Source organism: Thamnophis sirtalis, unplaced genomic scaffold, assembly GCF_051295495.1.
Source record: "Thamnophis sirtalis isolate CommonGarterSnake01/CBP01778 unplaced genomic scaffold, rThaSir2_p1.2 scaffold_4, whole genome shotgun sequence".
In the NCBI taxonomy this organism is placed as follows: domain Eukaryota; kingdom Metazoa; phylum Chordata; class Lepidosauria; order Squamata; family Natricidae; genus Thamnophis; species Thamnophis sirtalis.
Genome location: NW_028261384.1, coordinates 117,469,992 through 117,482,576, shown reverse-complemented (window position 1 = coordinate 117,482,576; position 12,585 = coordinate 117,469,992). Strand labels below are relative to the sequence as shown.

General features: G+C 40.3%; 1 protein-coding gene across 2 annotated transcripts in view; it reads right to left on the bottom strand.

The window, feature by feature from the left end:
* TTYH1 (tweety family member 1) overlaps nt 1–12,585 on the bottom strand; it is a 102,477-nt gene that overhangs the window by 28,115 nt on the left and 61,777 nt on the right. For both annotated transcript variants that reach the window (XM_014065782.2, XM_014065783.2), the window contains exons 3-5: nt 8,003–8,114; nt 4,164–4,384; nt 1,544–1,639 (exon numbers count right to left, since the gene is read on the bottom strand). In XM_014065782.2, the coding sequence (XP_013921257.1) occupies nt 1,544–1,639; nt 4,164–4,384; nt 8,003–8,114 (429 nt within the window). The remainder of the gene's footprint in view (nt 1–1,543; nt 1,640–4,163; nt 4,385–8,002; nt 8,115–12,585) is intronic.

Below are 12,585 nucleotides of genomic sequence, written 5' to 3'. Positions count from 1 at the left end.
CAGCAAGTTTTATACTGTATGGGTTTGTGCTGACTCATAAATAAAACTTTAACTCAGCAGTAGAGAATAGCCCTCTAGCTAAATCCATTTCCTCACCAGTGATTTATAATATTCCTCTACTGTCATTGTGCTGAGATAACAGTAATGAGGGCAGGCTTCATAACGGGTTGGGTTACATACTACAAGCTGCTGCAAATCACCAGGAAGGAATGGTGGTTGTGTACTTGTTGTTTTTTTAAAAATGGCCTTGATATAGAATGTAATGAGGAAAAAAAAATTAAGGAAGAGGGAACAGAAGATAATGACTTTATATCTGTAGGATATCAGATTGAGGAAGCCAGCTATAAACCAAAGTTGGAGATTACATACTCCTGAACCAAGTTTTTTTGGTCTCAGTAGCACAGCATACTAACCCTTGATTAGCTAAACTGAATTAACTTAAAAACACTGAAGCCTAATTGGCTCAGAAAGGTTTTCATAATACACTGAGCAAACACATCTGGTGCAGTAATGGTTTCCTCTTATCTTTGCGCATAGAATCTTCTGCGTATGCGCAGAGTGTTCATAATGATGTCTGGGCGGGTGGGCAGAGCTTCCCGCCGCCGCCACTATGGGTTCGCCCAAACCGGGATGAACCGGGAGAATACCACCACTGATCTGGTGCAAACCCAGCATATATGAGGTACTTTGATGTCTAAGGTCTGGGTGGTAAGAAAATCTGAAGAATCATTGGAATTGGGTGGCATATAAATCTAACAAACCATTATGGTGGATTGTACGGTCAGACAGATGTCTAGACTGGATTCAGCAGTTTTAGTTAGTTTCCCAAGCACCTGAGATAATTAATCTTCTTGGAGAGTTAAAGGCATTTTTGCAGGCGGTAAGTTGTTCCAAGTAAAGCTGCCTTTTGCAATTGACTGGTGGTGATTTTGTCAACAGCAAAAGTGCTCAAATGATAAACCAGATATTTTGAGTTTGCACAGAAGGCACCTTTCATTATTGGTAAACAACTTTTCTTCCAGTGTTTCCGCAGCTGCTGGCCCAGGTTGCTCAGCCAGGACGTGTCTACTAAGTCCTATAGCCCATTTGTTACCAGATGTCCAGGAACTCCATAACTAGCGCAGTCCTATTATTATTATTAAATCTGCTATCTTGTGAAAGGATCCTTCTGCCTCCATTTATACCCTGCGGTATATCTGTGAATAAATTGAATATTGCAAAGTTATCTCTCCCCAGTTTGTAGAAAATTAAATTTATCAGTGCGACGCTTTAGGACTGGTTATTCATCATCTCTGGATATCTTTATAATACCTCATTACCTGTAGTTATATTTGATAGCAATCATTTCCCCTATCTGCCAAAAATCCCAAGGCATTGGTTATCTTTAAAAGAATTTGATTTATATTTTTTGCAGCCATAATTGGGATGGATGATAGAAGATCAGCCTAAATCTCCCTTGAACTAGGACAGCCCTGATAAGTTTGCTCTTGCTTTCTGTCCCCGATAACTGTGCCCAAATATGCCCACCAGGTGGTGCACTCACATGATTACCAGCCACTTGATCTGCTTTGCCAGTCCTAGCAAGGTGAGGAGACAGATGATAAGGTCCAAGAGCAGCAGTAAGATGTAGGCCAACCACCTGAGGGAGTTAGAGAGCAACAGAGTAAGTAAAACTGAAGAGGTGTTCTAACTGTCAGAAAAATTTCTCCTTATTCCTAGACTGGATCTCTCTTTCATTACTTTCCATCCATAGCTTCTTCTCCTGACTTTAAGTGCTCTGGAGAATAGGTTGTCCCCCCTCTTCTTTGTGGCAGCCGCTTAGATATTGGAAGACTGCTATAAGAGTCCATCTTCTTCCATCTATTTTGCCCTATTGTGGCATCTTTCAAGCCCAAATAGTTGTTGCCTCATTTTCAACCAGCGTGCCATGTGCTTCAACTCTCATTTCTTCTAGTCATCTCCCCTTGGGTCAACTCAACCCACCTATGGATCCTTAAATTATATTTTCCTCTGTGCTGTTCTATTTTCCTAGCTTCAGACTGAGATCAAACAATTATTATCTGCAGCAAAAAACTAAGACGGGATCCTTCCTCTTCATGGACCAAATTGACTGGACTGATGTTGAATTTTTCTACAAACATGGAAATGAGGCAGGAGTCTCCACTGAAAGAATCAGGATGCTTTATGGACACAAATGTATAGATAACCATTATTGTCGTGTTTTTCTCTTTTTTTTACTGTGGGCACACTGGAACACATTAAAAATGAAATTCTCTTGCCTGCTTTCAAAAGTGTACACATACTGTTACATAGCGCACATATACACATACTATCTACATACATACATCATGTTGAAACTGAATTTTTTTTTACCACCGGTTCTGTGGGTGTGGCTTGGTGGCGTAGCAGGGGAAGGATATTGCAAAATCTCCGTTCCCACCCCACTCTAGGGCCAGCCAGAGGTGATATTTGCCAGTTCTCCAAACTACTCAAAGTTTCTGATACTCGTTCTCCAGAATATGTCAGAACCTGCTGGATTTCACCCCTGCCATACATACATACTGTACATAAATACACATATAGAATACATTAGAATAAAGGAGTTGGAAGGGACCTTAGAGGTCTTCTAGTCCACTCCTCTGCTTAGGCAGGAAACCCTATACCACTTCAGACAAATAGTTATTTAATCTCTTCTTTAAGACTTCCAGTGTTGGAGCATTTACAACTTCTGGAGGCAAGTTGTTTCCACTGATTAATTGTTCTGACTGTCAGGAAATTTCTCCTTAGTTTTAAGTTGTTTTTCTCCTTGATTCCACCCATTGTTTCTTCTCCTACCCTCCAAGCTTTGGAGAATAGCTTGACTCCCTCTTCTTTGTGGCAGCCCCTGAGATATTGGAACACTGTTATCATGTCACCCCAAGTCTTTCTTTTCATTAAACTAAACATACCCAGTTCCTGCAACTGTTCTTAATATGTTTTAGCTTCTAATCCCCTAATCATCTTTGTTGCTCTTCTCTGCACTCTTTCTAGAGTCTCCACATCTTTTCTACATCGTGGCAACCAAAACTGAATGCATATTCCAAGTGTGGCCTTACCAAGGCATTGTAAAGTGGTATTAACACTTCACGTGATCTTGATTCTATCCTTCTATTTATGCAGCCTAGAACTGTGTTGGCTTTTTTGGTAGCTGCTGCACACACACACACACACACACACACACACACACACACACACACACACACACACAGACTCACTCACTCTCTCTCTCTCACACACACACACACACTCACACTCTCACACACACACTAATCACTGTCCATTTTGAATAAAGGGTTGAAAGAGGAAGCTTGAGAGTTCACAAGGTTGATACTAAATAAGGAACAAAACTGTGACCGAATTTGGATGTTCTGCTTTGGATACCAAGAAGTCCCCTCCCAGAAGGTATCAAGGAAAACAAGTCGTGAAGAGGATGTCTCCCAGACAATCCTATGGACGCTGCTTAAGCATCGCTTATGTCTTATGTCCTGGATAGATGGAAATGAATTGCCAATAATCTTCTCTGCCACCCTCACCACCACTCTCAGCACCTCCTTCCTGTCCCAAGCAGTAATGCTGCCAAACCAGACAGTAATGCAATGTGACAGGATGCTCTCGATCGTCCCTCTATATAACGTGGTAAGGAAAGGGGAAGGAAGATGTACTTTTCTCAAGCAATGCAGAAAATACAGGCGCTGCTGTGCTCACTTCACCAGTGTATCGCTGTTGAACGACCAAGCCAGCCTACTCATTAGCTGCACTCCCAGAAACTTGATGCTGCTAACCACCTCCAACGGTGAATCATTAATCATCAGATGTGCGTGGCTGTACCTCCCTTTTCTGAAATCGATAATGTTCTCTTTAGTTTTTCCAAAGTTCAAACAAGACTGTTTTTTTTTACACCAGTTCGCCAAACCCTCTACCTTCTGTATGTGTCTATATATATACCTGTATATACAGCATGCAGCCCTGATTTCCAGCACCCAGTCTTTGCTTTCAACTACCCACTGAAGCAGCTCCCTGCCTCAGCCACTTAGTGAGGCCAATCCTAGTTTCTGCAACATGTCTTTCCTTAAGTTGGTTCCCGTACTATTAAATCATAGCCTCTCCACAGCCTTGAATCTTACCGGTAGTCTTCCAAATAGCCAACTTGTTCTGCTAGGATGCTGGCTCCTCCACGGGCATCTTTCCAGAAGGGGATGCCATCCAAGGTCTGTGCCACTGCCTCAGCCTGGCGGCGTGTGTTCCGAACCACAGCCACCAGTTCAGTCCTCTGGGACAGTGTCTCCTCAAGCTGTGTCAGTTCTCCCCGTACTGTGGCTGAAAGAAGCGCCACAGTTTCAGAGACCTATATGGGTGTAAGAAGAGGAACATGCTGAGGTACACCAGGAGGAGGAGAGTCATGTATATTATATGGTGTTGTGAGTCATTCATGGTCTTGGCAGTGAACTGTAGATGTTCATGTACATCAGGGGTGACAAACTCAAGGCCCGTAGGGTGCTTAGATTCCAGGGCCATCCTGGAAACATCAAAGGACCATCCTGCGGTGCCTCGGCCACTGAAAATGGAGCTCCGTTTTTGCTGGCAGAGTGCTTGGGTCACCACCCTTGACAAGAGTGATGTCAAGATGGTCACACCCACCCTGACCATATCCACTCCAGCCCTGATGCAGCCCTCAGTGAAATTGAGTTTGACACCCCTGAGCTACATGAAAAAGTACATGAACAAGCTCATGATAGAGTATCTTATTTGCCAAATGTTCCTGCTTAACCAAATAGCTCACAGCCAAGTTGTTTCACAAGAATATACAATTTCTCCCCAGCCAGCCAACTTAAAAGCAAGGCAACCATCAAGAGCTTTTGATGAGCCACCATGATGAATTGATGTCACTTAGAACAGAGGGACACATTGTGGCTGAAAATTGCACTTAAATGTAGGATTTGGCCTGCCAAAATCTCTCTGGAAAAAGGAGAGATTGCAAGATTACCCCTATGTATTCCAAACAGAGATTGCAAGATTACCCCTATGTATTCCAAACAGAGATTGCAAGATTACCCCTATGTATTCCAAACAGTTGTTTCATGTGTGAGAACTGCTGGCTTGCTGTTGACTAGAGGTCATTGGATTCCATTGTGCCTAGAACTGCTAGTATTGCCTATACTGACTCTGTTTGACTGAGACACAGCTTTTAATCATTTTGTATTTAATTTTTTGGTTGTTTTTTTAAAGAGCAAGAACCGTCAGACTGGCAAGTTTGAGTGAAATCACCAGGTGAATTTTCTTTAATTCTTTGAGAAAGAAAATTAACTACAAGTTTAAATATTTGTAACAAAAATATTTTTTTTGGGAATATACAACACCAGAATGATTGTGAATATACAACACCAGGTTTTAGAAAATTTTAAACAGATTTAAGAGCTCAAATGAATTTGACTTAAGACTTTGAAATGAATTGAAAGGATCCTTTCTTGTGGGAAAATGTCTATGTTCATACTTCGAAATAACTGATAAGATATAGGTTGGACACTGGAGGGCACCAAAGGCTACTTTAAAAGAGGGTTTTTTTTAAAAAATGAATGGGTGCAGGATGTTTTCAAGATATTTGCGTTAATGGAAGAATTAGAAGTTGAATAAGAACAAGCCCCCTTCAATAAAACTGAAATTGACTTGCAAGTGAATTAAGAACAGATAATAAGAAAGAGATGAAATAATGTGTTTACAAATGAAACTCGATGATAATTTAATGATTAAAAAAGAGGTGCAAATATTAAATCAGAAGAGAGGTGTGGATTTTATTTTTTCCATTGGATTTACAAATGGGATTTGCTGACATTGCCACATTAGAATTGCAAAAGGGATTTGACAAAGACACCAAGAATTTTAGGAGAATAAATACAAGGAGTATGAGAAAGATTGGGTTAAAAACTTCCTTTGAGGAATATAAAGATCATTGGGAGAAAGAATATAGAATTTGTTTATTTGATCAATGTTAAAATAATGGGAAGCTATTTCTGGTTAAAATTTATTTTACCCGAACTTTGAACTTTCCATACAAGGAGTATCCTTCTGAATCCTTCCGCCTTCAAAGATCAAACAGGTAGAACATCCATGATAGTGTCCTTGCTACCCTGGCATTAGAATCCTCCTCTCTATCTTTCTTCGGATTCTTGCCCTTCCAGCTTACTGGAGGTCTGTTTTGTTTTGTGGAGTAGAGGGTTAAGATTTTATTGCTGCATTCTCTAGGCTATTCAGAATTTCATTCTATCAGCTGCTCTTGCTTTATGAATTTTTTTATCAGATTTTGATTGCTGTATGCTTTTTGTTCTTAAGTACTTTGGGAGGCAGCACAAAGGTTATAAATATTTTAAAATAAACAACCAAGAAAATTGCAAATAGATTTCCAACGGCATATCATTATTTACCTTCCCTGCAGTAGATGGCTGCAAGAGAATGTACCGTACCTATCGCACTCTGTGGTCATACAGGGAACCATGAAATCCAACTGGTTTAGTAGTCTTTGATGGGAAGCAACTGTGCCACATAATGTGCTCCAGAATCCTTTGCAACATGCAAAGTACTGTAGTGGGGTTTCCTCAGCAAACGAGTAAATATGAAAAAGACATTTGCTTTCGGTGGAAAGCGTATGAAACATAGGAAAATAAAATACAAGCTTAAACTCTCTATCCAGTAATCCGTGCATCGCTGATGATTCACAGGTTATGCAACTGCTTTTGGATTTTACTTGAGTTCATAGAAGAGAATATTTGTAGCTCAGAATTGAACTGTGGGGTTCCTTGGTGTTCTCTTGCTTTCTTGCAGATACCAAGAACACTCCCACAAACCACTGGAAGTCACTGGTTTATGGAAGGACAGCCAGACTTCTAGCACTTGATGATGTTGCCTAGTTTGGTAATGAAACATCTGCAACAAAACAACCAAGCTCTGAGAGCACAAAGAACTTTATTTGATAAATGAAGGTGAATATATGTGTTCAGGATAATGTCGCAATGTTGCAGGATCCAATCAGGGTCGGACACTGGGACCAGAGGTTTAATCTTCTGAGTTTTTGGACTTGCCCATCTTCAGAGAACAAATAAAATTTGGGGGGAAAAAGACTTCACTTATTACTAGGACATATCTTCAGTAGGACTTACAGGTAGAACATGCCTTCTGTCCTGTACATAGATGAGAACTATGTCATATACTGCTTTTGTGTAGGGTGCTTGATGCTTTCTGAGGTTGGTTGTTTTCTTGCAGATATTTCAACACCAAACTAGGTAATATCATCAGTGCTAGAAAGGAATGTGGTTTGCTCTCTTTTCACTTGGTGGTTTCTCGGTTAGACTATGATTTGCTGTTAGCTTGTTTTCTGAGTTGGTAGTTCCTTGATTGGAGTATTTTTTATGTCTTGATTGTTGGTCTATCGCTAATTTTGATGTTAATCCTGCTCATTTAGGCATTGAGCAGCTAGTACATAAAAAGAGATCAACCCCCGCTCCCTTCTAGCTAATGATAATGATGTTACCTAGTGTGGTAATGAAATATCTGCAAGAAAACCACCAAGCTCAAACAGCACCAAGGATCCCACTCCCACAAGCTCAATCTTGAGCTACAAATATTTTCTTCTACCAGTGTACAGCTTTTGCTCTATTCACCCGCATACCAATACTTGTGAAATAATAAATAACCTTTTAGTAGCCATAAGGCATCGCGTCGGCTGCCCCTGCAACATACATTAAGAGCCAACAGATTCACACTCAATATGTGTATCCCTGAAAGAAACCTGAGTCAGGAGTCACAAATCTCGTCGAGGGTTGTTGACAACTAATTTCAACCTTTGATTCATTTCTAGGATGTGAATATAAATGTGTTTCCAAGTTTCATCTGAGGACAAGGGGTTACATAAAACATTCAGGGGTGGTTTCCTGTATCTCTTGCCTCCCCCCCTCCCCATTTGTTCACTTACCAGGCTGTCAATGGAGCTTAGCGTGTGGTTAGCATTGAGCAAAGAATATGTGACCTGGTATACTCCATCATTGGTCTCACTGTTTCCATAGAAACCGATGCCGATCCCAGCGCTGTGACGGGTTGGGATAAGCAAAAGAAAAAGAGAAATATATGAACATAAGGATTTAAAAACCTTGTAGCCTTGTTCCTTAAAGATGGGTATGTGCTTTTCTAAAAATGTTCACATCCTGGATTTTTTTTCTGGCATCACTGTCTCTTTATGCTATGTGAAATAATACTTAGATAAAGTAGACAATATACGTGCTGTACTATTTCAAGCACTACCATACAGGGAGTCCTCAACTTACGACCATAATTGAGCCCTCAATTCATGTTATGTAAGTGAGAAATCTGTTAAGTGAGTTTTGCCCCATTCTATGACTTATGTTGCCAGATTTGTCAAATGAACCACTGCAGTTGTTAAATTAGTAATACGGTTGCCAAAAAAAAGGGATCACATGACCCTGGGACACTGCAGCTGCCATAAATATGACTCAGTCACCAAGGATACGAATGTAAATGACGTGCCCATGGGAATGCTGCAACAGTCAAAAGTGTGAAAATGGTCATAAGTCACTCTTTTCAGTGCTGTTATCATCTCAAACAGTCACTAAACAAACTGTTGTAAGTTGAGGACTACCTTTATCTCAGTGGTGGGTTCTGGATCCCATTCCAACCGGTGTGGTTGGAACGGGCCTGGCGTCGCCCACATGAACGACAGAGTGTTGCGCAGGCACTGTACCCGCCATGCCCGTGCATGGAAGTGCCGAAAGCTTTAAAATACAGTAAGGAACTTGGGCAGGTGGGTGGGTCCTCCAGAGCACCGTACCGGAACGGTTGATATGTTGATATGATAAGTAATAATTGGATATGAGAAGGGAAGGTTAGAAATGTATTTGGACTACTATATATAAAGATCATTAATAACAATAATTATTATAAAAAATAAAATAAAACTACGTACAGTTAAATCTTAACTAATATGGGGAAAATGCTATGATATACGATATAATTAAATAAAGAAAGGAGAATGATAATAAATTATATACATGGAGGATGAAATTTTTGGTATTAAATATTATGGATGTTCAGCTAAAACAGGATATGAGGATTTGATGTTAATGGAGGATTTTATAAACAAGTAAATGAAATGCCAGCATGTGGTTATGGATTAAATTTTTGGTATAGTTAAGGATGAAGGATGTTTAAACAACTGTAGTCAACTAAAAGTGGAGGTATGATGATGTTAATATGGTACACATTTGAGTTAAGATATTTGAATTAATACGAATTAATGGAAGAGATGCACAAAAACTTGTTGTAGCCAGCTGATATACTTTTTTATAACATATACTTGTGTTTTTTTTCTTTGTTTTGTTTTTTGTTCTTTTTTGTTTTGACTTTCTTTTTTTCCCACTGTTGTGGGTATGTGTTGTTTATGTAACAAAAAAATTAAAAAAAAATTAATATTTAAAAAAAAGTGTGAAAATGGTCATAAGTCACTCTTTTCAGTGCTGTTATCATCTCAAACAGTCACTAAACAAACTGTTGTAAGTTAAGGACTACCTTTATCTCAGTGGTGGGTTCTGGATCCCATTCCAACGGGTGTGATTGGAACGGGCCCGGCGTCGCCCACATGAACGACAGAGTGTTGCGCAGGCACTGTACCCGCCATGCCCGTGCATGGAAGTGCCGAAAGCTTTAAAATACAGTAAGGAACTTGGGCAGGCGGGTGGGCCCTCCAGAGCACCATACCGGAACGGTACCCGGTGCTCCGGGCAGGTTCCGGTACGCCCGTACCGGGGCGTACCCCCCGCAACCCACCACTGCTGTATCCAATTGAATCTTCCTCCTCTCCAAAATATTTCCCTATGGAATAAACTACACAGGTAGTGCCACATTGAGGCAGGATGAGGCCATTGCCTCAGGGAAGCTGTTCAGAAGCAGCTTAAAGGTGGTAGAGCAGTGTTTTTCAAACTTAGCAACTTTAAGATGGGTAGACTTCAACTCCCAGAATTCCCCAGCCAGTTATGCTATCAGCTATGCTGGCTGGGGGATTCTGGGAGTTGAAGTCCACCCATTTTAAAGTTGGTGAGTTTGAGAAACATTGCAATGTAAGGAAGTGATCTATCGGGTGTGGTAGAGATTGCTGTCACATGATTATTGAGAAAGAATTCCATTACAAATCCAGCTGTATATTAAATAACAAGGGGTACCATCTTATTCTGCACTTCAGGAAGCAAAATATCTTGGAAGCTTAGTAGTTACCGTTATATCAGGAGAAGAATATTCTAGCCTTCTTACTGATATGCTTATTTTCTACCTGATGGGGCTTATTTGTTCCCACAGCATAGAATAATCCCCAGTTTCTCGTATGACTCTAAATTGGTACTTCAGAAGCATAAGTTCATTAGGTGCATGTCTTCATATTAGTATGGATGCCTGGCAATTCTCTTTGGCCTATAAAATCTTAAAATAAGCTGACCTGATTCACAGGTCTCCATTAAATACACAGACTGGATATAATTATCCATTCTAGTCCACACTTCACAAATCTCACAATCCTACACTACTCCTCCCCCACAACATTCTGTGATACCAAGTACCTACACAATCCCATTGCATTACAAAACATCTATAAATGTGTCCATTCTACACAGATGTATGAAGGACTGTATATGTAGATATGCAACAGACACAAAATCAAATTTGCCCTTCCACAAAATGGTGAGAACAGTCTTCCTCAGAAGTACCATCTTATCTGCTTGGATTTAGGAAAATTTTTTTATAAATGATATTTATTGGTTCTTAATTTGTTGGGTTGTATGAGTATTTTATAGATGTTTTATTGTGTTCATTGTAAACCACCTACAATTAAGATAACCTTTATTAGAATCTGACTGATGGAATGGCACATAGCCAATCATCAGATGGTCAAAGCTAAAACTAAATTTAAATATGAGGATTTAAAAGTCTTGGTCTATTGATTAATGTAACAAATTAACAAATATCCTTCTTCTATATTCCATGTGAAAACCTAAGCTCCTTTCCTTTTTTAAGGATGCCTCAGTTTTGTTTTTCCTTCCTACTTTACAGCCTACCAAACCATGATTAAAAAATAAGTGCCTGTAATCGTGCTAGGAGTTCCTCACATAAAATAGGCCGCTTGCAATAACAGTGTCTCCAGGAGGCAAAAGGGCAACACTTTGACAGCATAAATTACTTTCTGATCCCTCTAAAGCAACATGTTCAGCTTCTGAGAGGAAACACAGCATCATTCTTTCATCTCAGGCGGCAAAGAAGAAAAAGACTTTGTATTTTCTGCCCAACCACATGTTAATTATATATTTATAGTTCTGGAAATATTTTATTTACATATTTGCAAACAGCACCTGCTTCTTTCCACTCGGGTCATTAATGAGGAGAAAAAAGGTTAGATACCCTTAGCAGATCTTTTCTTAGCTTGAGTCACATCTCTGTTTTGCATTCAGCCTTTACCCAGGAATATTACTGGCTGAGTGGGAGATTCATTGCAGTAAAACTAGTGTACAAATAAAAATACCTCTAGTATGCTCCTTTTTAACAATGCAGAGGTGGGTTCCTACCGGTTTGGCCGGGTTCAGTTGAACCGGTAGTGGTATGCCAGCCTGGGTCGCAGAACTGGCAACAACCCAGGCTGGCCACGTCCCTGAACCGGTTCCCCAGTTGCTGCTGTTGCCGCCACCATCTTTTTTTTTAGTTCTGCACATGCCCAGAACAATTACCATCGAACTGCGCATGCGCAACAAGCATGCATCCAGCATGTGCAAGCCTGCAAGCAAAGCATGCACACAAAGCGCGCCCGTGAGCAAACCAGCAGTAATGCCAAGTCGAAACCCACCCCTGCAACAATGTAATAGAAGTTTATAGTCATGCTTTCTCCTTTTTCTGTGCAAAGGTAAAACTAGAGTGTCTTCCTTTGGAAAGTGGGACATTCAATATCCATGAAGACCTATGTTCCAGACCCCAAAGGGATCTGTAATTCTGCAGCCAAAAAGTAATTATTTCTTTTTTGAGCAGGGAGGCGGGGACAGGAACAGAGGAAGGAAACAATGGATGCTCTCACTTTTCTTCTTTCCCAGTTTTGACCGCTTGGCCAAGTGTGAAAACCACCCAGGACAATAAAAACTCATCTACATGACAAGCATCTCTCTTCCCGTAGACTCTGCCTACCTCTTACATCTCCCACAATGGCAAGAGGGATGCTTGAGGAATTTGATCACTGACACAAGCTGATCTTATGCACACACACTCCAAGCCAAATAGGCAGTCACGCTCCCCAGTCTCTGAATTTTGCAATTGATTCTCTGTTCAAAGGAATATCAACATTTACTTTAAATGTATATTTTATGATACGCTCTGCTTAGAAATAAGTAACTTCAGAGAAAATATATTTAACAGACACATTCAAATGGGCCTTCAAATGTGAATTTCATGGAAGCTTTTTATAGACTTATAAAGTCGTACAGAAATGGGAATAATGAACATGCATGAGAATGAGAT